This window comes from Rana temporaria, chromosome 6 (assembly GCF_905171775.1).
Source record: "Rana temporaria chromosome 6, aRanTem1.1, whole genome shotgun sequence".
NCBI classification, from domain to species: domain Eukaryota; kingdom Metazoa; phylum Chordata; class Amphibia; order Anura; family Ranidae; genus Rana; species Rana temporaria.
In genome coordinates this window covers 10,822,732-10,849,233 of record NC_053494.1, presented here as the reverse complement: position 1 = coordinate 10,849,233, position 26,502 = coordinate 10,822,732, and the positions used below count along the sequence as shown (strand labels likewise).

The following is a 26,502-nucleotide window of genomic DNA, read 5'->3' as shown; positions in this document are numbered from 1 at the left end:
TATGTCCACGAACGGCGCATGACGTTAAAAACGTCAATCATGTCGGGTCACTAGTCATTAACATAAAACACGCCCCCCTGTTCCACATTTGAATTAGGCGCGCTTACGCCAGCCCATTTACGATACGCAGCCGTAACTTAGGAGGCAAGTGCTTTGTGAATATAGCACTTGCCTCTCTGACTTACGGCGGCATAGCGTATATATGCGATACGCTACGCCGCCTGAAAATTAAGCCAGTCTATCTAAATCTGGCTAAAGGTGCGTGTTATACGCCTGTGCGTGTTTTATGCCGATAAATACGGTATTCAAATTTGCCATTAATATCCCATATTTAAATGTTTTCACAGACCCTACAGTACACTTGTCTGTCTTGTCGAGGACCTCTTAGTTGTCCACTTTGTCCTCTACCTCCCAAATGCCCATTTTGTCATAAACCCTTCACTTGGCTGTAATGTGAAGAACCTCTTAGTTGCCCACTTACCCCCCAAATGCCCATTTTGTCATAGATCCTTCACTTGTCATGTCACAGACCTCTTACCTGTCCATTTTGTCATCTTCATCCAGTGTGTCCATTTTTCGATAGACCCCTTACCCGTTCACAGTTTCAGTAAGTTCTCAAGCTTCCATTTTGTTGTGGACTTCTCAGAATCCTCCATTTTCTTGCTAAATTAAATAATTTGTTTTTTGTTTTGCTTTTACCACCATCATAATATTTTATTGTCCGTATATGTCCGTACTGGTGCATTCTTACAGTGTTTGCATAGCAATAATTTGTAGGTCTTACGATGAAACCATCAGAAGGTTAGAAACGGGATGATTGGCCACCTGATGACTCTAAATCAGGGGTCTCCAAACTGTGGCCCGAGGGCCGGATGTGGCCCTTTGCTATACTTTACCCGGCCCTTGGGGCAGTATTGCTCCCAACAATATGAGGCACTATTCCTCCCAATGACACCAACAATGGGGCTCTATTTCTTCCACTAATAGCAATGATGGAGCACTATTCCTCCTCCTACTGCCCACCAACACTGGGGCCATGTTTATTCTCACTGATGCTCGGCCCTGGGGCATTTTCTACCCCCAGTGGTCAGAATCCAGCCCCCCCTGAAGTCTCAAAGGCAGTAAACTGGCCCTTTGCTTGAAAAGCATGGAGACCCCTGCTCTAGTTCTTACAAATGACTTCTGGCACTGGCAGGATCTTCTGTACTTTGGCAACTAGCAGTGCACAGGTCACCCATAGGCGTGCGCAGGGGGTGTGCCGGGTGTCCCTGGGCACACCCTAATCACCCGGGTACGTGCAGCCCAGATTCCCCCTGCTGATATTTCACCAAACGTATACATTTTTTTTTTTAAATATAAATAAAATTTAAAAAAAATAATACAAAAATAAAATAATAAAAATAAAAAACTACTGACACCATCCACTTTCCGCTACTACATTTTAAAATGTTTATATTTATTTAGAGTGTGTGTGTATTTATATATATATACACACGCATGTGTGTTTGTGTTTTCGGGTGCACACCCCAATGCCACAGGCTGCGCACACCTATGAGGTCACCTATAATGTTACTTCCCTGATAACCCTGGTCTACAAAGATAGGCCCGGATTTAGATAGAATGGCGTAACTATATGCGGGCGTAGCGTATCTCATATACGCTACGCCGCCGTAACTTTGAGAGGCGAGTACTGTATTCAGAAAGAACTTGCACCCGAAGTTACGGTGGCGTAGCGTATATGGGCCGGCGTAAGCCCGCGTAATTCAAAGTAGGCTGGTAGGGGGTGTGTTGTATGGAAATGAATCGTGACCCCACGTAAATGACGCGCCTCAGTATCACATCGAATTTTCTCCGTAAATTACGCCGGCTCAATGCTTAGTCGACGTGAACGTAACCTACGCCCATCGCCATTCACGTACGCCTTACGCAAACGACGTAAAATACGACGCTGTTCCGACGTCCATACCTTAACATGACTTACCCCTGCTTTATGAGGGGTAAAGTTACGCCGGTCGTACGCCTTACGTAAACAGCGTATTTTAAGTACGTTCGTGAATCGGCATATCTAGATAATTTGCATATTTGACGCGGAAATATACGGAAGGGCCCCTAGCGGCCAGCGTAAATATGCACCCCAAGATACGACGGCGTAAGAGATTTACGTCAGTCGTATCTTGGACAAATTCTAACGTAAATGCCTTTCTTAATAGGCGTATAGATGCGACGGCGCAGATTTGGACTTACGACGGCGTATCTGGAGATACGTCGTCGTAAATCCTTTCTAAATCCGGGCCATAGAGTTCACTGCAGCTTTTCAGGAGATCACTCCTATGTTAATGATGAGGATAAACCTGCTGAATTGTCATAACGGTCCGTTGTGCACCGTTTCCCATAATTCCCTATACCACTGACTGACCTGGTAATATGGAGACACATGGCAGGAGGAGAACAAAGCTGCAGAAACTATTATGGATGCTACTTCTGCATTCTTTCCCATAATCCTCTATAGCTGGGAACTGATCCTGCACCATAGCACAACTTTTGTTGCCTGTGGGCCAAATACAGTCATACTTGGGAGAAGGGAGAACTTGCGCCCCCTGTCTGTTACCGAGAAGACAGCAGTATAACGTAATAATAATGTAAAGAGATGCAGTGAGCTGGGCATTATAATAAAGCTGTATAATGAGATAGTTGTGTGTAGTGTTGGGATTGACCAAGCACATATGAATGAAAAGAAAATGACGCACAAATTACACAACTGGCATCTGCCTTATCTAAATGTTATAAAATCTAAAATGTACCCATATTTAAATATACAACTCAGTGGGCACTTTAAAATGAAACCAACGTTTTCAAATTTTAGAAAAGGAAAAAACAAAAATGGTATTGCTTCCAGTGGTCCACCACATTTCATCCTTCTGACCCATGGTAGGAGAATTATGGATCCGGCTGGTTGCTGTTTATCAAAGTGGATACTTTGCTGCAGGTTCCATGAGTCAGCACCAGCCGTGCCGGAGAAAGGGAAGCCTCGCCGTGAAATGTGGCTTCTAGCTATGTGCATTGCAGGAAAGGAGCGTTTGAAAGTAATTATCATTAAGTGCAGAGCTGCAGTGGCTGGGCCATAATAACCCATTCGTGACTCAAGCCATTTAGAACTACACCGTTTGTATTGTGGCTTGATGCTCCCTCCCTCTGCATTTCCCCATCCAACACTACTGAAGAACTACAAGTTTCTCAGAGGGTCCTTAATGCTCCAGTGCCCCTAACACCTAACCTGCATCCTGCCTGAAACGAACACTTAACCCCTAAATAATGTCCCCTTAACTTTTATCTAGTCCTTGGGGCACTGATTCATCCACTGATACCAACAATAGTGCAGCAGGAAGATTCCCCCATCCACCATAGTGCAGCGAGAGGATTCCCCCATCCACCATAATGCAGCGGGAGGATTCCCCCATCCACCATAGTGCAGCGGGAGGATTCCCCCATCCACCATAGTGCAGCGGGAGGATTCCCCCATCCACCATAATGCAGCGGGAGGATTCCCCCATCCACCATAGTGCAGCGGGAGGATTCCCCCATCCACCATAGTGCAGCGGGAGGATTCCCCCATCCACCATAATGCAGCGGGAGGATTCCCCCATCCACCATAGTGCAGCGGGAGGATTCCCCCATCCACCATAGTGCAGCGGGAGGATTCCCCCATCCACCATAGTGCAGCGGGAGGATTCCCCCATCCACCATAGTGCAGCGGGAGGATTCCCCCTTCCACCATAGTGCAGCGGGAGGATTCCCCCATCCACCCTAGCACAGTGGGAGGATTCCCCCATCCACCATAGTGCAGCGGGAGGATTCCCCCATCCACCATAGTGCAGCAGGAAGATTCCCCTATCCACCATAGTGCAGCGGGAGGATTCCCCTATCCACCATAGTGCAGTGGGAGGATTCCCCCATCCACCATAGTGCAACGGGAGGATTCCCCCATCCACCATAGTGCAACGGGAGGATTCCCCCATCCACCATAGTGCGGCGGGAGGATTCCCCCATCCACCATAGTGCGGCGGGAGGATTCCCCCATCCACCATAGTGCAGCGGGAGGATTCCCCCATCCACCATAGTGCAGCAGGAAGATTCCCCTATCCACCATAGTGCAGCGGGAGGATTCCCCCATCCACCATAGTGCAACGGGAGGATTCCCCCATCCACCATAGTGCAACGGGAGGATTCCCCCATCCACCATAGTGCGGCGGGAGGATTCCCCCATCCACCATAGTGCGGCGGGAGGATTCCCCTATCCACCATAGTGCAGCGGGAGGATTCCCCTATCCACCATAGTGCAGCGGGAGGATTCCCCCATCCACCATAGTGCAGCGGGAGGATTCCCCCATCCACCATAGTGCAGCGGGAGGATTCCCCCATCCACCATAGTGCAACGGGAGGATTCCCCCATCCACCATAGTGCGGCGGGAGGATTCCCCCATCCACCATAGTGCGGCGGGAGGATTCCCCCATCCACCATAGTGCGGCGGGAGGATTCCCCCATCCACCATAGTGCGGCGGGAGGATTCCCCCATCCACCATAGTGCGGCGGGAGGATTCCCCCATCCACCATAGTGCGGCGGGAGGATTCCGCCATCCACCATAGTGCAGCGGGAGGATTCCCCCATCCACCATAGTGCAACGGGAGGATTCCCCCATCCACCATAGTGCAACGGGAGGATTCCCCCATCCACCATAGTGCAGCGGGAGGATTCCACCATAGTACAGCGGGAGGATTCCCCCATCCACCATAGTGCAGCGGGAGGATTCCCCCATCCACCATAGTGCAGCGGGAGGATTCCACCATAGTGCAGCGGGAGGATTCCCCCATCCACCATAGTACAGCGGGAGGATTCCCCCATAGTGCAGCGGGAGGATTCCCCCATCCACCATAGTGCGGCGGGAGGATTCCCCCATCCACCATAGTGCGGCGGGAGGATTCCCCCATCCACCATAGTGCGGCGGGAGGATTCCCCCATCCACCATAGTGCGGCGGGAGGATTCCGCCATCCACCATAGTGCAGCGGGAGGATTCCCCCATCCACCATAGTGCAACGGGAGGATTCCCCCATCCACCATAGTGCAGCGGGAGGATTCCCCCATCCACCATAGTGCAGCGGGAGGATTCCACCATAGTACAGCGGGAGGATTCCCCCATCCACCATAGTGCAGCGGGAGGATTCCCCCATCCACCATAGTGCAGCGGGAGGATTCCACCATAGTGCAGCGGGAGGATTCCCCCATCCACCATAGTACAGTGGGAGGATTCCCCCATCCACCATAGTGCAGCGGCAGGATTCCCCCATCCACCATAGTGCAGCGGGAGTATTCTCCCATCCAGTATAGCACAGCTGGAGGATTCCCCCATCAACCATAGTGCAGCTGGAGGATTCCCCCATCCACCATAGCACAGCTGGAGGATTCCCCCATCAACCATAGTGCAGCTGGAGGATTCCCCCATCCACATTGGCTCAATCCAGCAGGTTGAAGGAAAAAAAAATTGATAGGCAGCCCAAAGGGCCCCAGTGCCGGGTCAAGGTGAGGATGCCAAATTGCACCCCTTTCCCCCTACTTTTTAATTTGGCATTACAAAAATGTACACAAATTTAAAATGTTTGTATACAAACAGTAAAAGAACAAATAAAATAAATAGCTATGGGAAGGTAATTAAGGACCTAATACAAATAATTGACTGCATTTTTAAATATCAATTTTAGGGTTAATCAAAATAAATTTAATTAAATTTTATTCTGTGATTTGAACCAAACACAAATCCTCTGCCTCTGCAAACATAAAGAACTGCAAATGTAATTAAGTTTATCTACAAAGGATAAAAAAAAAAATGTTAAGGGATAATAGAAATGACGGTGGACCGAGTTATTAGTTTGACAGCTCAGAGCTATAAAGTGCAGGAGATGGTCGGGTGATGCAGAGACAGGAGAGGCTCCTGCCCCAGCTGGTACCCTCCTCTCCCCATCATGTACACAGCATGGCGCCCAAAGCCGGTGCCACTTCTGCCTCGGCCGGGCCCTGCCAACGGCCACTCAACGCGGCAGGCTGACGACGCTGCTCATATTTCTCAATCACAGGCTTAGTGTTGTCAGCCTGCCACAAGAAGTGCTGTTACTGGCAGGATTTCAGGGTAAGGACTCGTAAACAACACACTTAGGCCCAGATTCTCAAAGGACTTACGACGGCGCAGCGCCATGTACGCCGTCGTAAGTCCTAATCTGGCCCGTCGTATCTATGCGACTGATTCTTAGAATCAGTTACGCATAGATATCCATTATATCCGACAGGCGTAAGTCTCTTACGCCGTCGGATCTTAACTGCACTTTTTTTTGCCCGCTAAAAAAGATACGCCCGCTAGGAAGCGCCGCCTAGCAGCCAAAGGAAAAATTGCACCCTAAGATACGACGTCGTATCTTAGCTAGGTTTAAGTGTATCTCAGTTTGAGCATACACTTAAACTTAGGACGGCGCAGATTCTGAGTTACGTCTGCGTATCTACTGATACGCCGGCCTAACTCTCTGTGAATCTGGCTATATACCTATAGATATATACACACACACACAGTATATATAATTGTAATCATAATTAATTTCATTAGTTAAAATTAAATAACTAAAATTAAATAGCCAGATTCAGAAAGAGTTAGGCCGGCGTATCAGTAGATACACCGACCTAACTCAGAATCTGCGCCGACCTATGTTTAAGTGTATTCTCAAACAGAGATACGCCTAAACATATCTAAGATACGACGGCTTGCGCCATCCTATCTTAGGTTGCAATATTGAGGCTGGCCGCTAGGTGGCGCTTCCATTGCGGTCGGCGTAGAATATGTAAATTAGTAGATACGCCTATTCACGAACGTACGCCCGGCCGCCGCAGTACATTTACGCAGTTTACGTAAGAGATAGGCCGCCTAAAGTTATTCCATCAAATAGATGGAATAGTAATGTTAAGTATGGCTGCCGTTCCCGTGTCGAAAATCGAAAATTTGACGTCGTTTGCGTAAGTAGTCCGTGAATAGGGATTTACGTCGTTTACGTCCACGTCGAAATCAATAGGCCCGTGCGGCGGACGTAGCCGCAATGCATACTGGGAAATGTAGGCGCACGGCACATGCGCACTTAAAAAAAAAAAAGGTCAAAAACGTCAGGTCAAGCGCCATTAACATAAAACACGCCCCCTTAGACAAATTTGAATTAGGCGCCCTTACGCCCGCCTGCTTTAGGCTACGCCGCCGTAACTTAGCAGGCAAGTACATTGTTAATCATGTACTTGCCTCGCTAACTTACGGCGGCGTAGCTTAAATGCCTTAAGCTACGCCGCCTTAAAGTTGCGGCAATCTATATGAATCTACCTAAAATACTTTATTATTTGAAAGTATGTATAATGTATTATTACTACATACATAATTAAATTAATTAAAATGAAACTACTTCAATTCAGGTCCTGCTCTGCACTGACATATCAAAGAAACGAATAATTCAAAATTAAATGATTATATATATATGTGTGTGTTTTATCATAATTAACCACTTGCTTACTGGGCACAAATGCCTGATCAGGACCTTGTTCCCAGCACTGCCTGTATAATAATCAGCTGACCAAAACGCTTTCAGCAATTTCAGAGGAACTCGGAGCTAATAAATCATCGCTCAATGACTTGTAATGTACATTTTTATATTAGAGAGGGAGGAGAAGGAAACATGGGGACGCCGTGATTAGAAATAAAGTGGATGCTGGTAAGAGAATGACTGATATAAAAACTGTGAAGGGTGTTGGGGAGGGGGGGGAGGGGGGGAGCCGTACATTTCAGTGTGCATTGTTTGACTTAAAGTGTTACTAAACCCACAACAGTAAAATCAGCCTGTATATGCAGTAAAGCATGCTTGTTATACTCACTGTGCAACCTAAGGGGGTTAATCCTCTGCATAGTGTTAAAAGGCTGTTTTATCCTGTCTTCTCCGATCCTCCCCTTTTTCCACTGTCCCCAATCCATCTCCTGATAGAACCGAGTCTTGGGGGCACTCTGCACATGCTCAGTTTGGTGTGTATTGCTAGAGAGCTTTTCTTTCTTCTTAGGAGAGTGCATGTGATTAGCACAGAGCCAATCAGCACTGTCCAGACAGAGGATCAGGGGTCACACCCGGCACACCCCCTGCGCACGCCTATGAATCCAGCAGCAGAACTGGGTGAGATGGGTGTGTAGGGGAGTCACAATACCCTCTGCAGATCAAATGGCAAGCATCCATCCCATGGTTAGGTGGGGGCCAGACTACATCCTCCGTCATTCTGATCTGGATCCCCTTGATCACAGTTGGTGACAAGCGGCCTGAAGGCGCACAGCGCCAGGTCTCAGCCTGCCAAGTGCCACAACTTGGTTTTCAAAGGACGGCCGCTGTCAGAGGAAAACGCCATATCCATCGTTTCCTAAAAGGACTTTAGAAGGAAATCCATTTTTAATGAAATGGCCCGTTATTTGAATTGCAGAGATGGGATGAGAGTGACGGGGGAGACAATATAGACTCACATGGCAGCGGCCGCACTTCTTCTAGCGCAGGTTAGGAAAGCCGAGGAAGAATCCGGGGAGAAGCTTCAAACTTTACTTTTCTGTGCTTTTTGCAGAGAGAATCTTAAATACAAATTTTAGAGATATTTTAAAATGTTTTTTTTGTTTTTTTGTTTATGTGCTGCAGCTCAGTTTCAGGGTCTTATAGCCTAGACCAGGGGTGGGCAAACTTTTTGACTCGAGGGCCGCAATGGGTTCATATATTGGACCCGGGGGCCGGACCAAGAGTAGATGGACAGTGTGTATGTGTGAATTAATATAAATTCAATTTAAATTTGTAACATTAAATGTTTAGAATAATTTAACCACTTGAGATCCGCGCTATGGTCGAAAGACGTCCACAGCGCGGCTCTCAAGTGCCGGGTGGACGTCCCTGGACGTCCTGTTGTTGTTGTTCCCTGTGCACGCCGCTGGGGGCGCGCAGCGGGGAAACAACGTGCCCGGCGCATCGTTCGGAAGCCGATGCGAGTGCCTGGCGGCCGCGATGTCCGCCAGACACACGCGATCGTCGGTGACACAGCAGGACGTGGAGCTCTGTGTGTAATGATGGGGTGTAAACACAGAGCTCCACGTGCTGTCAGAGGAGAGGAGACCGATCTGTGTCCCTTGTACATAGGGACACAGCATCGGTCACCACCCCCAGTCAGTCCCCTCCCCCCACACAGTAAGAACACAATGAGGGAATACATTTAACCCCTTCCTCACCCCCTAGTGTTAACCCCTTCCCTGCCAGTCACATTTATACAGTAATTAGTGCATTTTTATAGCACTGATCGCTGTATAAATGTGAATGGTCCCAAAATTGTGTCAAAAGTGTCTGATACGTCCGTCGCAATATCGCAGCCCTGACAAAAAAAATCGCAAATCGCCGCCATTACAAGTAAAGTAAAAAAAATCATAAATCTATCCCCCATTTTGTAGGCGCTATAACTTTTGCACAAACCAGTCGCTTATTGCGATTTTTCTTTTTTTTTTTACAAAAATACGTCGAAAAATACGTATCGGCCTTAACTGAGAAAAAAAATAGTTTTTTAAAAAAAAAATGGGATATTTATTACAGCAACAAGTAAAAAATATATATATTTTTTTCTAAATTGTCGCTCTTTTTTTGTTTATAGCGCAAAAAATAAAAACCGCAGAGGTGATCAAGTACCACCAAAATAAAGCTCTATTTGTGGGGAAAAAAGGACGCCAATTTTGTTTGGGAGCCACGTTGCACGACCGCGCAAATGTCAGTTAAAGCGACGCAGTGCCGGAAGCTGAAATTTTTTTTTTTTGCGCCCCCCCCACAATTTGAGCACCAGCAGCCACTACCCCTTAAGTGCATTTGAAAAACTATATAATGGGCACATAGATAAAAGTGGATATAAGAGCGGATATTTTAAATTAGTCTTTTTGGCCTCTCTTACCATATCCTGCTGTTCGCGCATTGTGTGATCACGTGACCGCCGTGTTATCTGCAGCCTCCGGCCAGCTCCTTTCCTGTGTCTCCCCGTGGCAGTGACGTAGGTGGCACCGCCCTCTCAGAGGAATTCCCCAATCCCCCGGGGCGAGAGGCGGCTGGAGGCGGAGCGTCCCGGAGCCTATCTGCACTCGCCTCACTCCAGCCCCCTCGAAGCATAGGCCACAAAGCCGCAGCCTCAATTAGCGGCGATTGCGGCACGAGGAGATCGCGGGTGGGGGCGGATTAAAAGGTCCGCCGGGCCGTAGTTTGCCCATTCCTGGCCTAGACCATCTTTATGTAGAGCAACAATTATTTTTTTCAGATCCCCAGAGAGTTCTTTGCCATGAGGTGCCACATTGAACTTCCAGTGATCAGTTTGAGAGAGTGAGAGCGATAACACCAAATTGAACACACCTGCTCCCCAAACCTTGTAACACCGGGGAGAGAAAATGGCTAATTGGGCCCAATTTGGACATTTTTCATTTAAGGGTGTACTCACTTTTTGTTGCCAGCGGTTTAGACATTAATGGCTGTGTGTTGAGTTATTTTGAGGGGACAGCAAATGTACACTGTTATACAAGCTGTACACTCACTACACAACATTGTGGCAAAGTGTCATTTCTTCAGTGTTGTCACATGAAAAGATAGAAGAAAATATTTTCAAAAATGTGAGGGGTGTACTTACTTTTATGAGATATAGGGCCACATTCTCAGTAGAGTTACGACGGTGTATCTCAGGAAACTCCATCATATCTCTCTTTTTTGATCCGCGTATCTATGTGAGTGATTCCTAGAATCATTTTCGCATAGATACGCTGAAGATCCGACATGTGTAAGTCACTTACACTGTCGGATCTTAAATGTAATTCGCCGCCGGCCACTAGGTGGCGTTTACGTTCAGGTCTCATTTGTTTATGCAAATGAGCCTGATACGCCGATTCACTAACAAAATCGCGTCGCGTAACCGTCGCTTACGTCGTTTGCGTAAGCGTAAGGTTACCCCTGCTATATGAGGGGTAACCTTACGCCAGTCCCACGTAGGCCATGTTAAGTATGGCGTCGGGTCCGCGTCGTCTTTTCCCGTCGGGTACGTCGTTTTCCTAAGTCGTTCTTGAATACGAATTTACGTCAATGACGCACACGTCGGCGTCATTGACGTTTTCCGCCGAGAACTGGAGCATGCGCACTGGGCTATTTTTAGCCCGGCGCATGCGCAGTTCGATCGAAACGGGGGCGCGCTTAATTTAAATATAAGCCGCCCCCTTTGAAATACGCGGGGATACGCCGGGCCTTTTACACTACGCCGCCGCAAACTACGGAGCAAGTGCTTGAGGAATACGGCACTTGCTCCAGTAAGTTGCGGCGGCGTAGTGTAAATAGCTTACGCGATGCCGCCGCAGAAAGTACGAGAATATGGCCCATAGTGTGTGTATATATATATATATATACACACACATATTTTTTATTTTATTTTTCTTTCAACTGGATATTCAAGTGATTAAAAAAGACCAGAAACTGTCAATTTGTAAATGTGTAAACGCGACTTAAAACAAGCAATTTCGGGCATCAAGTGAAATTGATCAGTTAATGGTCAAGGCTTTCCAAGAAACTCCGCAAAGAGAAAATCCACTGAAAGCACTTTAATCAGATTTCTATGTAATCCACTACAGCAGATTCTAGAGACGCTCCTCGCGGGACGGCGTCGGCGCTTCAAACCCAGCGCTGGACATTGGGCCACAAAGGTTAATTGAATTTCTCAATGAGTTTCCTTGTAACCAGCAGCCATGGCCTGTCCCTGAACATTTTAGGGGCATATATTTGACGCAGAGAATGTGAAATTCACCAAATATTCACTAGTGGTGAATCATTCACTTTACATGAAGACATATGGACCACCTGCAGTGAATGTTTGGTGAATGTCATATTCACTGTTTTATATTTATGCCTCTTATGGTATATCCTTTCACTTGAACCTATCCTAACACCTAACCTTACAGTGTAAGTTTATCTTTACAGAAAATCTGTAAGGTGAACTTTCACTGGACCCCTTCACATCCCCCCCCCCTGGTAGGGTGACCACGTGTCCCGGATTGCCCGCATTTTGCAAGTCTGTCCCAGGTCCCGGGCACCTTCATTCCAGGACAATACAGTGTCCCTAAATGAAACTGACGCAGCCCCCCCCCCCCCCCGGGCCAATCTGATGCCCCCAAAAAAGGACGCCACATCACCGCTTTACTCACTGACAGTACTTGTCCTGGCTGGGAATGCCTGGAGGAGCACAGTCCCGCCCCCTGCTTGTGATTGGAGAAATCATAAATCCCGCCTCTTGTGTCCAATCACTGTGTTGTGATTCATTCGTTACACCACAAGCTGATTTTTGGGAAGGGAGGTTGTCCCTGAATTGTAGTTTGGAAATGTGGTCACCCTACCCCCCCGGTTAGGGCAGGACTTAGGGTGGTGGGGGCCCCTGGGCTTAATATAATCGAAGGGGCCCCCTGGAGCAGAGAACCGGGGGGGGGGTATTATCGCCGACCGAGCATAGTTGTTCGGGGGGTGAGGGGGCTGGATCCACCGACCGGCCTATCAATGTTATTGAGCGGGGGGGGGCAGTGTGCCGACCGATCATACTTGTTGAGCAGGAGGGGGATCCGCCGACCAACCAAAGTTGTTGAGCGGGGTGGGGCTGCCTTCAGTAATCTTGGGGCCCCTTAGACAGCTGCAGTGAAGGGGCCCCCTGGAGCATCAAAGTTGTTGAGCAGGGGGCTGCCGAGAATGACATCCATCCGCCAAAGTTGTTGAGCAGGGGGACTGGGGGCTGCCGAGAATGACATCCATCCGCCGAAGTTGTTGAGCGGGGGGGTGCCGAGAATGCAGCGACCGGGTGATTGCCGAGGGAGGGGGTTGCCGCGATTGCCGCAAAATTGCAGGAGGGGTTTGCCGCGATTGCCGAGAACTGTAATTTGGCCCGGGGCCCCCATTGGGCGGGGGCCCATGGGCTTGAGCCCAGTCAAGCCCAATGGTAAGTCCGGCCCTGCCCCCGGTCCCGCTGTACCTGAGGCCGGAGATCACCCACTAGGAGACATCGGGTCGCTGCTTTACCGGTCCAGGGATTTGAAATCCCCTTGGCTTTCTGTCTTCTTCTCCCCCGCTGACAGGACGGGCTCGGCGCCGACCAATTAGAATGCCTTCTATACGTATCTTTACAAGGTACGTTTAGGAGATTTAAAATCCCGGACCGGTGAACCGGCGACCGAATGGGTCACAGCGGGTGATCACCGGCCTCAGGTACAGCGGAACCGGGGGGGGGGGGGGGGAGCAGGTCCAGTGTAAGTTCACCTTACAGATTTTCTGTAAAGGTGAACTTACCCTTTAAAGTGGTTGTTACCCGTTCCACATACCCAGTGAAGTCACTGGCCTCAGGTGATACGCAGAGAGGGAAGAAACCCTCCTCCATAAGTTGTACCTGTTTATCTATGGCCATTCAAAATGCAGAATCTACGCAGGATCTCTCAGCTCTGAAAAGCAGGGGGCGGAGAGTTGAAGTTACATCAGTGAGGAGAGCTCTGATTGGAGGGAGGAGACTCCACCCTCCTTCACACAGCACACAGGAACAGAGCTGTGGCTGTCAATCAGCTGGAGCACCCTCCCCTGACACCATTTTTCACCTGGTGTCAGGAAAACTTCAGAAGTGATCCATATTTGTCACGATCAGAGGGTAAGACCACCTGGGACGGTAAACTCAAGATCTAGTGGGCCAATGGAACAACTGAACGGGTGTACCCGGGTACAGCTCCTCAAAGATGCGGGAGCAGTGTGACCACACACAAACCGAGGTGTGCCAAAGTCGCAGGATCGAAGGAGCCATCCGGTCTTCACCAGAGCCACTGGAGGCGTGGATGTTTCAGACCACAGGTTGCGGCTCTCTAGTACACCCGTGCGGGCCACAGTGCAATCAATTATCACGTTGGAAGGACACAGGGTACGCAAAGGAGGCAAGGAACCAAGGAAACCTAGTGCAGCAAGCTAGGAAGGGATGCCAGGGGAGAGGACGAAGGCAGCAAGTTAGTGGCGGCCTGTAATGCAGGGCACAGGCCCTATGCATGCGTCTGGCCCCCTAATCTACATCCGGGGCGCCGGACGCATGGATTCCAATGTTTTTTTTTTCTAAGCACGTGATTAGAGCCAGAGGCTCGAATAGGCTTCGAAAAAACATGAGCTCTGGGAGACCATCCAGTTGTGTGACAATAGCAAACAGGGGAGGGCTGGGCTGGGGGGAAGGGTGGCAATTGCCTCCCAGGCCACCCTGACTTATGGCCGGCAGCCGCTGCCCGCTACCAATTTTTTTTTAATTCTGGTCTAGGAAGTTGGCAAGGACCTGCTGAGATCACTGCGGTGAGAGACCCTGACACCATAGCTGACCCCCCCACCACCCCCATACACCACATGTAACCTGCCCTAGTTATCAGGCTGCATTGATGGGCACTGGAGTTGACTGCACTGGTAAGGCTGCATTGAAAAACCAGATGGGCCATGGATGGTGAGCTGATTCGGCAGTTCAATGGGCCAATTGACTGAATCTGCCCCCCAGGCCTAAGGTTGCCAGCCCTCCCCTAATAGCAAATGAATATTAGCCCAACCCACCGACCGACTGACCCACCGGGGGCCATTGGAGCAAGTATAAAGCACAAGAGAGAGGGGGGGATGTTGAGCAACGGTGCAGAGAGAGAGAGACTCAGCAAGCTGGAGAGGGCTGCAGGCTAACAACAAGAACAATGCTGAGAAAGACGCACACAGCAAAAGGAAATGAAGGGATACACGGACGGAAACCAAAGGGAATATTACTGCACAGCCAGAGAGAAACCACGGAGAACAAAGCCAGGATCAAGCAACACACAGAATTTGGAATACTCAGACGGCGGCGAACACCACAGGAACAGAGGGGTCCGGCTTCCACCTAAAGACATGTTGCTCGAACAATAACACAGGTGCAAAGGCTTAATAAAACCTAGGTTCAGGGCTGATAGGCAGCAACCCGAGCAACTCAGGCAGGAGACAAAACCCGGTGCTGGATCGATGTGTACGGAAGAGTGGCAATGCTTTTATCAATGGAAAGAGGCAGCAGACAGAAATTACACTGAGTGCTCTTGATTGAGACAAGTATACACTATATAGAAGACATCGCTAAATGAATGAATGAATGAATGAAACATTTATATAGCGCGGCACATGCGAACTGAATCGCTTCTGGGCGCTAGTTGTTAGTGTCTCATGCCTTTCAGAAAAGCAGGGTTTTGATCTGCCTTCTGAAAGACAGGTGGTTTTGCTCCAACCGAATGCTGGTTGGCAAAGCATTCCAAAGCCTGGGGCCCTGGAAAGCAAACCTTCTTTCTCCTTTGGACTTGTATTTGGTTTTAGGAACCTTGACCAGATTTTGGTCGGTGGATCGCAGAATGCGGTTGCAATTGTGCGTTTTGATCTTGTCGCAAAGATATCGAGGAGCCTTCCCATGGATGCACTTATGTGTCAGGCAGAGTGCTTTGAATGCAATTCTGTCTTTCACTGGCAACCAGTGAAGGGATCTCAGCGAAGGTGAGATTGATTCCCAAGATTTTTTCCCAGTCACAAGTCTAGCGGCCGTATTCTGTACGACTTGCAGACGAGCGATTTGGTACTTGGGGAGCCCGAGGTAAAGGGCATTTGCATAGTCCAGTCTGGAATTCACGATTGTTCCCACCACGACTGCTATGTCTTCTTTGGGAATAAATGGAATAAGTCTGCGTAGAAGGCGCATCAAATGGTGCGTCCCGCTGACTACTGACCCTATTTGTGCGTCCATTGTCATGAAGGTGTCAAACGTGACTCCTAGACTTTTGACTTTGGAGCTAGGGGAGATGGTCTGACCCAGGATGGGCGAAGGTGTCCAGTTAGTTGTCGGTTGTCTCTTCCGACTGGCATTGAACATAAAGAGTTCTGTTTTAGCGCTATTGAGTTTGAGATAACTCTTAGTCATCCAGTTTTCTATTGAAGAGAGACATTTCTCTAATCTGAGATGATGATCCTTTTTTTGGCAGATGCGAAAGTACAACTGCGTGTCGTCTGCATACGAGTGATAGAGTAGTTCTTGGCTACTGATAATATCAAAGAGAGGGCGAAGATAGATATTAAACAGCACCGGTGATAGGGGGGATCCTTGGGGGACCCCACATGGCACCGCGCGTTTTTCTGACGTGAAAGATCCCAGTTTCACTGTTTGTGAACGGTTTCCGAGAAAAGAGGAGAACCATGGTAAGGCATCTTCTGAGACTCCGGCGACTTCTGTTAGTCGTCTCAGTAGCAATTTATGGTCTACTGTGTCAAAGGCTGCGCTTAGGTCCAGCAGAACCAGGAGACACGATTCTCCTTCGTCTGCGGCCTCGAGCGCATCATCCCATATTTTCAGTAAGGCCGTTTCTGTCCCGTGTCCGGGACGGAACCCGGATTGAAATGGATCGAGTAGGTTGTGGGTATCCAGATGCTGTTGCAGCTGATTTACCACCACTTTCTCCATTATCTTGGACAGAGCATTTAGACCTGTTATGGGACGGCGGTGAGTTGGGTCCATAGGATCCAAATTAGGTTTTTTCAAGATCGGCAGGATTGTGCCCTCTTTCAGCAGGGAAGGCACTATGCCTTCCTTAAATGACTGATTTATAAGCTGTGTGATCGGAGGCGCCAGGATGTCGGCACATTCCTTCAGTAGCTTGGTGGGAATGATGTCATTGGGTGCTGTGCTGTTGCGCAGCGCACCAATGAATTTTTTTGTGGTATCAATGGAGATGGGTTCCAAAGTGAACTTAGTTGATTGTAGAGGCGTTCCGTCGGTGTTTTGATTGAAGAGGGGGCTGAGTGGAGTATTGTTTTGCCGAATACTTACCCGAATTTTTTCAATTTTGTTGATGAAGAAATCCGATAGTTCATTGCAGAACTCTTGGGTGTCTGAAGTGGGGACTTCAAGACATCCCGGATTCATGGTCTGGGTGACCATCCTGAAGAGTTCACGTGGGCGATTCATTGCGCTGTTAATCACCGTGGAAAAGTGAAGTTTCTTGGCTTTGAAAATTTCCTTGTGATATCGTGTAGTTACTGCTTTGTAGAAGTTGAGGCGGTCTTCTGAAGGACTTCTTATCCAGGCGGCTTCCGCCCTTCTGCGCTCTTGCTTCAATAGCGACAGCTGGTTATTGAACCAGCTGCACTTTTTTGCCCGGCTGCGGACTTTGCGCTTTGGTGCTGCTAAGTCGGCTGACTGTAGCAGAGCTGCATTTATGGCATCCAAAGTATCTGAGGCTGCTAGCTGAGGAGGAATAGCCCCAATTCGGTTTCCCAGGGTAGATCTGAAGAGTTCCGAGTGGAGCTTCCTCTGAGATCTAGCCCAGTGTATTGTCACCGGCTTGGGTACTTTCATGACTAGTGGAATTCTGGGAATTATGAAGCTAATTGCATGGTGGTCTGTCCATGGCAAAGGTTCAATACCCAGAATGTTTATTTTCAGATTTTGTCTGAAAATTAGGTCGAGAGTGTGACCTGAAGCATGCGTGGGTCCGCATATAAGTTGCTGAAGACCTAACCCTTCCAGGTGGTCGATGCAGGCATCCGCGATGGGATCCTGTGAGGAGTTGGCCCACAAATTGAAATCCCCGAGCAGCAAAAGATGATTGCTGTTAAGGGAGTAAGTGGATATGAACTCCGTTAATGCTGAAATCAAATGCGATTTGGGCCCAGGGGGCCTATAGCAGAGGAGAATGTGAACGGTCTCCTGAGAGTGAGCTTGAAGTTGAAGCGTAAGAGTTTCCATAAAAGGTAGAGGATTTTGAAGGACCGGTTTAGTGATTGCAATATGAGACTTATGAATCACCGCCAGGCCTCCTCCTCTTTGCCCTATTCTATTTTCCGTTAGGATACGATAATTTGCTGGTACCAGTTCTCCAAGAATGGTGTTGCAATCGTCTGACAGCCAACTTTCTGTAATGAAGAGGCAGTCCAGATCGTTTTGTAGTAAGAAATCATGGATTTCTGATCGGTGTTTAACTGCTGATCTAGTGTTAAGCAACGCACATGATATGTGCTTGAGCTGTGTTGAATGGTTGAAATTTTTGATGATCGATCGTCGATCGATTCTCAAAAGTTGATCTGATTTTAAGGCTTTTTTGGTGACGGCAGGTAATATTGTTGCGAATTGTCTCAGACCCCAAATGGTTTCCGCAGAGTATCGCAATTTAACCATTGTTGCCAGTCACCGTGGGCGGGGGTGCGGGTGATCGGTGAGAGAGGATTCGGAGAATCCTCGCTCTCAGCAGTCCTTGGTCCAGAGGAAGGCAAAAAAACCCTGGGCAAGCTGGCCAATGTGCTGCGGCAGGGAAAAAAAATTCCTTCCTGATCCCTAAAGGCGATCGGCTTCAAGCCCTGGGTCAAAGACTGCTGAACTTAATGAGGGGAAAAAGAGGGGGGGGGGGGATGCTGGGTGTCACTGTTGCTGGGGTGCACCAAGATGGCCGCCAGGCAAAGATACAGGACCCAGGCTGGGGGGGCAACCAGGTTGGTAAGAAAATGATTCCCCCAATCTGGTTGCTTAGCAGGGGGGTGGAGGGGACCTCTGGGGGTGCGGGGGCGATAATCAGAAAGACCCGCACTATTGGTGGCAGGCGCAGGGAGAAAACGGACGGAGCGCCGGTAGGCCGCGGCTGAAGCCGCGGACTTTCCTGAGGCGCGGCGGCCGCGGAAAGTAGCAGGCTGGCGCGGGCGTGTAAAAAACGCCGAGAAGCGCCGAGAATACACCCAGGTGGGGTGTCTAGGGGCCACCACAATCGTGGGTGGCCGTGCGAGTGGGGATGCCGAGCCCAAGAGGGGAATAGAGAGCCGCAGTGAGGGGTCTGAGTGACGGCTGCCCTGAGAAGGACGGCCGTCAGTGGTTCCCCTGGATGGTAGGCCCTGAGAGGCAGGGTCTTACCTGCGGCGAATGAAGGAGTCCACGAGGAGAGAAGAGAGCTGGATTCCTGGTTCCCAGTAGTTCCTAGTAGCTGTTCCCTGTGCAGGACAGGTAATGGTAGTCTGCCTAGTAGCTGACTGTCAGGTCTGGGTGGGAGCAGGCTCGTAACGGAAGGTCCGAAGCACCCTACTCCACCTCTGACACTGACTGACTGACTGACTGACTGACTGACTGTTTGATTGGCGTGTACCTTAAATGGTGGGCCGGATCCGGACCTAAGTCACTGTCCCATCCGGACCAGACATGGTCCCACCATTTAGGAGCCCCGCTAATTCCTACAGAGGACTTTCTGTGCAGGAATGATTAACTCACCTCACTTCAATGGCCGCACCACCTTTATCACCTCCCATTAAAGCGGAGTTCCACCCAAAAGTGGAACCTTGGCTTATCTGTCTCCTCCCCCCTCTGGTGACACATTTGGCACCTTTCGGGTGGGGGGGGGGAGCAGGTACCTGTGTTTTACAGGTACACTGTGCCCACTTCCGTCAGACCTCGCCGCGGCGAGGTACGGTACGTCAGAAGTTCGGCCCCCTCCCCCTCCTTCCCCTGCTGCCGGGCCAGTAAGAGAGTACAGCGCGTTTCGCACATGCACAGTAGGGACCCGGCTGTGAAGCCGCAAGGCTTCACTGACGGGTTCCCTTACCGGCAATGGCGGCGGCAGCACCCCACAGCCGATGGAAACATCAACTGCGGTGCCGACATTGCTGGATTCCAGGGCAGGTAGGTGTCCTATTAATAAAGGCCCCTGATTCAGGTAGAATTGCGCTATTTTTGCGGAGGCGCAGGGCAACGTTTTTGCCCTGCGCCCCCGCAATTTTTTTGCACTGCCCTCGATTCATGGAGCAGAAGCTCCGTATATTGCGTGGGCGCGGCGGCAAAATGCCCGGCGCAAGCGCGCGCAATTTAAATGATCCCGTAGGGGGCGGGAATCATTTAAATTAGGCGCGTTCCCGCGCCGATCGTAGAGCGCATGCTCCATCGGGAAACTTTCCCGACGTGCATTGCGGCAAATGACGTTGCAAGGACGTCATTTGCTTCAAAGTGAACGTGAATGGCGTCCAGCGCCATTCACGATTCACTTACGCAAACTACGTAAATTTTAAATTTCGCGACGCGGGAACGACGGGTATACGTAACATTGGCTGCCCCTGCTAATAGCAGGGGCCGCCTTACGCAAAAACCGCCATACGGAAACGACGTAAATTGCGTACGCAGGGCTCGCGCAACGTTGTGAATCGGCGTTAGTATGCAATTTGCATACTATACGCTGAGCACAACGGGAAGGCCACCTAGCGGCCATCGCAAGAATGCAGCCTAAGATATGCGGGCATAAGAGCCTTATGCCGCGCATATCTTAGGCTGCAGTCGGCGTAACAAGGTTCCTGAATCAGGAGCATTCGTTACGCCGGGGCAAGTAAGCAATTGCGCTGTGTAACCTATGGTTACACAGGCGCAATTGCTTCTTGAATCCAGGCCAAAGTCAGCAGCTACAGTATGTGTAATTTTTGGAGGGGGAGGCCAGAACAGACTCTACAATTTGTAATATGGATGATAATAAAATATGGAAAATATAAAATCTAACACAGATTTACTGTATGTGCACAATTTTTCATTTGCAATTTTAGAGGGTTTGAAAAAAAACATAAAGTATGCTTTACCCTAACACTTAAACTTAAAGGAGAACGCCATTTTAGTTTAAAAAAAAATACCAATTGTCATTTCCTGTTAGTGTGATTGGATAATTGATTTTCTCAGAAGACGCAAGTAATCGTTTAGGCAGAAGAGCATTCAATGAACTGGAGAAGATGTGTCAGGATGGAATGGTGAAGCCCAAAGTAGGAAGGCTATGCAGTAAAGTGGAGGAGCTTCCAAGCTGGGGCCCCCTGTTCTCAGGGGCCCCCGATACAGACTCCTCTGCCCTCCTTTGTACTTATTTGCTAACACATATTATTGTAGATGTGTGAGTGATTGGGGATGGTAACTTGGATAGTGTGGTGACAGAACCTTCAAACTTCAAATGATCATTTTACGAATAAGGGGAAACCTTGGCATAAAGAATATTCCACCAAGTTATCCATCAATATGAAATCCTCCACAGGGGATACATTACGGAACTTATCCCATTCTTTTTCATCTCTTACAGTCACGCAACAGCCTTCAGCAAGGTGATGTGGATGGAGCCCTGAGACTGGGCCGAGTGGCCAAACTGCTGAGCATTGTGGCGCTGGTGGGCGGAATCCTGATTATCACTGTGTCCTGCGTCATCAACTTCGGAGGTAGGTGACACAAAGAACATATTTTTGCCTAGGGGGATGACATGAGGGGCAAGGAAAGCACATTTCACAACAGATAGATATATAGATTGGAGACAAATAAAAAGATAATAGATAGATAGATATGTAGCACTACCCTTGGCAACGCAATCATTACTCACATATGAAAGAGGCCATCCCGGACGAGCCCCCATTTGTAACACTACCCTCAGAGGAATCACTGGATTGCTTGGGTTCCTATGCCCTGCACAAGTGATGATCTGCCCCATAACTGGACCCAACTGACATGGACACACCTGGAATGTTTAGAATGGCTTCCATTCATAGCCATTTATTGTGGCCTAATGTGTTGATCTCTGATTCGTCACAGTGATCACATGATACAGACAGGGCAAGTCACAAAGCATCTGTGAGTGAGTGAGTGAGAAACTTATATAGCGCAACACATGCGAACTGAATCGCCTCTGTACCATGTGATAGCTGTGTCAATCAGAGCGTCACAATATTACACACTGGATGATGGTTGCTTATAACAGTGATATTCGCTGTTATAGGCAATCGCAGTGAGTAAAAAAAAATAAAAATCCTGATCACCTCCTCAGAGTAGTACAGTGTCACTATGGTAACACTGTACTGCTCTGGTCACAGTATGTAAAAAATGAAATAATAAAAAAATAAACAAAAATTGTAATAAAAAATAAAAAACCTCCTACCTCTATGACTAAGCCCCGGTGGGCATGACTTGTGGAGTGGTGTAAGGCTACAGCCATTACACGTGTTAACAACACAGACTGGACTGGGAGAGTGGCGATTTTTCTTAGTATACTACAAAAAACAGTTTAAAAAAAAATCATTTTTTTTACATATTTTCGCCAGTCACCAGTGTCCCAGATCACCTCCACACATTATATGATGACGTTGTACTGCCCTGGTAACAGTATGTAAAATATTTCTTTATTTTCCAAATAAATACGATAAAAATTCCAACTTTAAAAAACTTGTCATGCCTCTTACTAAATACCTTGGACTGTCTACTTTCCGAAAGGGGGTCACTTGAGGGGTATTTGTACTGTCCTGGCATTTTTTGAGCCTCAAGAAATTAGATAGGCCGGCATTACATAATGATTGATCAAATCTTCAAATAAATATACCATACTACCATTTCCAAAAGTTACAAAATTGCAGTATTTAGGCTACAAACAAATACAATATAAAATTAGCAATATGATTTAAAGTAGATAATAAGGCAAAAAGCATATTTCTTATTTTATTTTCGATATAGTAAGTATCTCAGGGACAGGACTCAGGAGGGCAAGAAATTAGAATAACAGGTCCTAGTCTTTTACTTAATCTGGTAGCAGTGACTGGATCCTTGTTGACTACTTGACTTGTTGCCACAGTCATCACTCTGCGAAAGGTGCCAGAAGGTGTCCTAGATGTTTGCCCACTTGCTATTCCAAGAGGAGCACCAGTGATGACCCGCTCTATACCGGGAACCAAGTCAAATTGACACACCTGGAACCTTTAGACTGGTCTTTATAAGGGCCGCCTTTAACACAGGGCAAAAGGGGAAGCTGCCCCGGGCCCAGTCATTGCTGTGGGGCCCAAAGCAGCTGCCCCTTGAGCTCACACTTCCCACAAAAAGTTGATAAGTGGATTTGGGAGGGCCCAAGAAAATGTTTGCCCAGGGTCCAATCAATATTAAAGATGGCCCTGGTCTTTATTAAAAAGGAAAAAGCCCTAATAATGTAATTGCTGCAGCATGGCAGCCATGTGGATGTCAGCATCAAAACCCTCAGCCCAGCTTCAACTGCAGGCATGATGGCACAACCATGTGGTCTTGGCACAGCCCAGCTATATAGCCCAGCTCTGTAGTGTCCTGCAGAGAGGTGTACAGGGGCCACAGGTGGGCACTAGAAAGAAATAAAGAAAGACTAGATAGATAGATAGATAGATAGATAGATAGATAGATAGATAGATAGATAGATAGATAGATAGATAGATAGATAGATAGAAATTTAGAGCCATACTCTTGTCCGAGACCCATAGATAGATAATAGATAGTTAGATATTAGACATGCGTGCACACTGAAATATTTTGTTTTGGAATTTCGTTTTTGTCCGAAAAATACATTTATTTAGTTACTTCCGAAATTCGTTTTTATTTATTTTGTTTCGTTAAAAAATGCATTCGCCTGAAAATCCGAATGAATTAAGGTCGAATCTGTCATTGAAGTCTTATGGTGTCTGTCGAATGTTCTAAGAAGATTCAACGGAGCAGCTAAACTGTACGACGCCGCGATTGTACATTTCTGGTCGAATGCTCCGCCCACAAGCTATAGAAGAATTCTAATGTTGTATGACACTAGTATTAATTATATTTATTAATTATTATTACTAGTCAACCAACATTAGAATTCTTCTATATCATTTGACCCTAAATGTCCGCTCACGGCGATCGTATGTTTTTAGCTGCTTCGTCGAATTTTCATGTCTCTATAATGTCAAATCTTTTCTCTCTATATAGAATCTTTTCTTTCTATGTCGAATCTTTTCTCTCTATATCCAATCTTTTCTCTCTATATCGCATCTTTTCTCTCTATATCGAATCTTTTTGTCTCTATAATGTTGAATCTTTTCTCTCTATGTCGAATCTTTTCTCTCTATATCAAATCTTTTCTCTCTATGTCGAATCTTTTCTCTCTATGTCGAATCTTTTCTCTCTATATCGAATCTTTTCTCTCTATATCAAATCTTTTCTCTCTATATCGAATCTTTTCTCTCTATGTCGAATCTTTATGTCTCTATAATGTTGAATCTTTTCTCTCTATTTCAAATCTTTATGTCTCTATAATGTCGAATCTTTTCTCTCTATATCAAATCTTTTCTCTCTATGTCAAATCTTTTCTCTATATGTCGAATCTTTTCTCTCTATGTCGAATCTTTATGTCTCTATAATGTTGAATCTTTTCTCTCTATATCGAATCTTTTCTCTCTATATCGAATCTTTTCTTTCTATGTCGAATCTTTATGTCTCTATAATGTCGAATCTTTTCTCTCTATATCGAATCTTTTCTCTCTATATCGAATCTTTTCTCTCTATGTCGAATCTTTTCTCTCTATGTCGAATCTTTATGTCTCTATAATGTCGAATCTTTTCTCTCTATATCGAATCTTTTCTCTCTATATCGAATCTTTTCTCTCTATATCAAATCTTTTCTCTCTATGTCGAATCTTTATGTCTCTATAATGTTGAATCTTTTCTCTCTATATCAAACCTTTTCTCTGTATATCAAATCTTTTCTCTCTATGTCGAATCTTTTCTCTCTATGTCGAATCTTTATGTCTCTATAATGTTGAATCTTTTCTCTCTATATCGAATCTTTTCTCTCTATATCGAATCTTTTGCCTCTATGTCGAATAATCTTGGACTAACAGAGTTAGGTTAGGCACATTCGACCGCAGATTCGATAGACACAGATCGCTATTGTCACCATCATGTCGAATCTTCTATCTATAATCGAAATGTTGTCGCAACGAAAAGAAAATAAAGCCTTTTTTATGTCGGATCTTTCGGATTTCGGATTCTGCGCGTTCGTTATCGTTTGTTAAAACAAATGCGAAAAACCTTTGGATGAAAACGAATGCACCTGTCTATAGATATACAATAGATAGATAGGTTGTAGATAGATAGAAAGAATGATACAGTAGGCAGATAAATAGCTAGAGCTGGCTCTCTCTGAGTCTCGTTAGGCGGGTGAAAGCGCTCTCGCTGGGCGATGTCACGTCAGAGATTTAGTGGAGCGTGGAGGGATGGCGGCGGTTGTCGGGAGTCAGTGGAGCGTGACAGATATATAGACACACATAGGACCCGCTCGTTCTCTCTTGTCATATTTTTGCCAATTAGTCTCAATTTATTCCCCAGTAAAACCTCTGTTCTTAAATCTCTTTCCATCTCCCGTCAGCTGGCTGGGGGTTGGGTCACCTGTGCAGAACCTGTCACCGGCCAGCCACGGGTCACCTGTGCATCACATGTCACCCCCCCTGGCTGCAGGTCATCCATGCAGCACCTGTCAACCCCCCCCCCCTTCTGGACAAGCCAAGCGGATGACATAGACAGTGCTCAGAGCCGAGGCTTCCAGGTCCACCACCATCACACCCTAAATTATTCACTACTGGGCCTCCCCAACGGCTCAGCCCGTTATACCAGCCATCTCTTCTTCATTCATTTTTTATGCGGAAACGAGGTTACTAAATAAAAACCTGATACAATTTTCACTTTAGAATTCCACTTAAAACTGTGTGTGTATATATATATATATATGTATATATATATATATATATATATATACATATATATATATATATATACACTGTGGCCCAGATTCACAAAGACTTACGATGGCGTATCTCCAGATACGCCGTCGTAAGTCCGAATGGCCACCGTCGTATCTATGCGCCCGATTCATAGAATCAGTTACGCATAGATTTGGCCAAGATATGAGCGGCGTACGTCTCCTACGCCGTCGTATTTTGGGTTGCAATAATTACGCTGGCTGCTAGGTGGCGCTTCCTTGATTTCCGCGTCGAATATGTATATGAGCAAGATACGCCGATTCACGAACGAACGTACGCCCGTCGCAATTAGTTACGCCGTTTACGTAAGATATACGCCGGCGTAAAGATAAAGCTGGTCTCTAGGTGGCGCAGCCCATGCAAAGTATGGACGTCGGAACAAGCGTATCTTTTTAGGTTGTTTGCGTAAGTCGTACGCGAATAGGGCTATGCGTAAGTTACGTTCACGTCACAGGCATTGAGCCGACGTATCTTTGGGCGTAAATACGACGTGATACTGAGCATGCGCGCGCATGCGCCGTTCATTCGGCCATGCATCTACATGGGGTCAAGCCTCATTTAAATACAACACGCCCCCTACCAGCCTAGTTTGAATTACGCGTGCTTACGCCGGCCAATTTACGCTACGCCGCCGTAACTTAGGACGCAAGTGCTTTGTGAATACAGCACTTGCCTCTCTAAGTTGCGGCGGCGTAGCGTAAATAAGATACGCTACGCCCGCGCAACGTAGAACGGCCGTACGTGAATCCGGGCCTGTATATATAAAAAAAAATTGCACACCTTTTCTTTT

At 47.4% G+C, this 26,502-nt stretch overlaps 1 protein-coding gene across 4 annotated transcripts in view; it reads left to right on the top strand.

Moving 5' to 3' along the window:
- The window catches only part of PRRT2 (proline rich transmembrane protein 2), a 56,262-nt gene that overhangs the window by 8,777 nt on the left and 20,983 nt on the right, over positions 1-26,502 (top strand). For all 4 annotated transcript variants that reach the window (XM_040356140.1, XM_040356136.1, XM_040356139.1 and 1 more), the window contains exon 3: positions 21,227-21,359. In XM_040356140.1, coding sequence (XP_040212074.1) covers positions 21,227-21,359 — 133 coding nt within the window. The remainder of the gene's footprint in view (positions 1-21,226; positions 21,360-26,502) is intronic.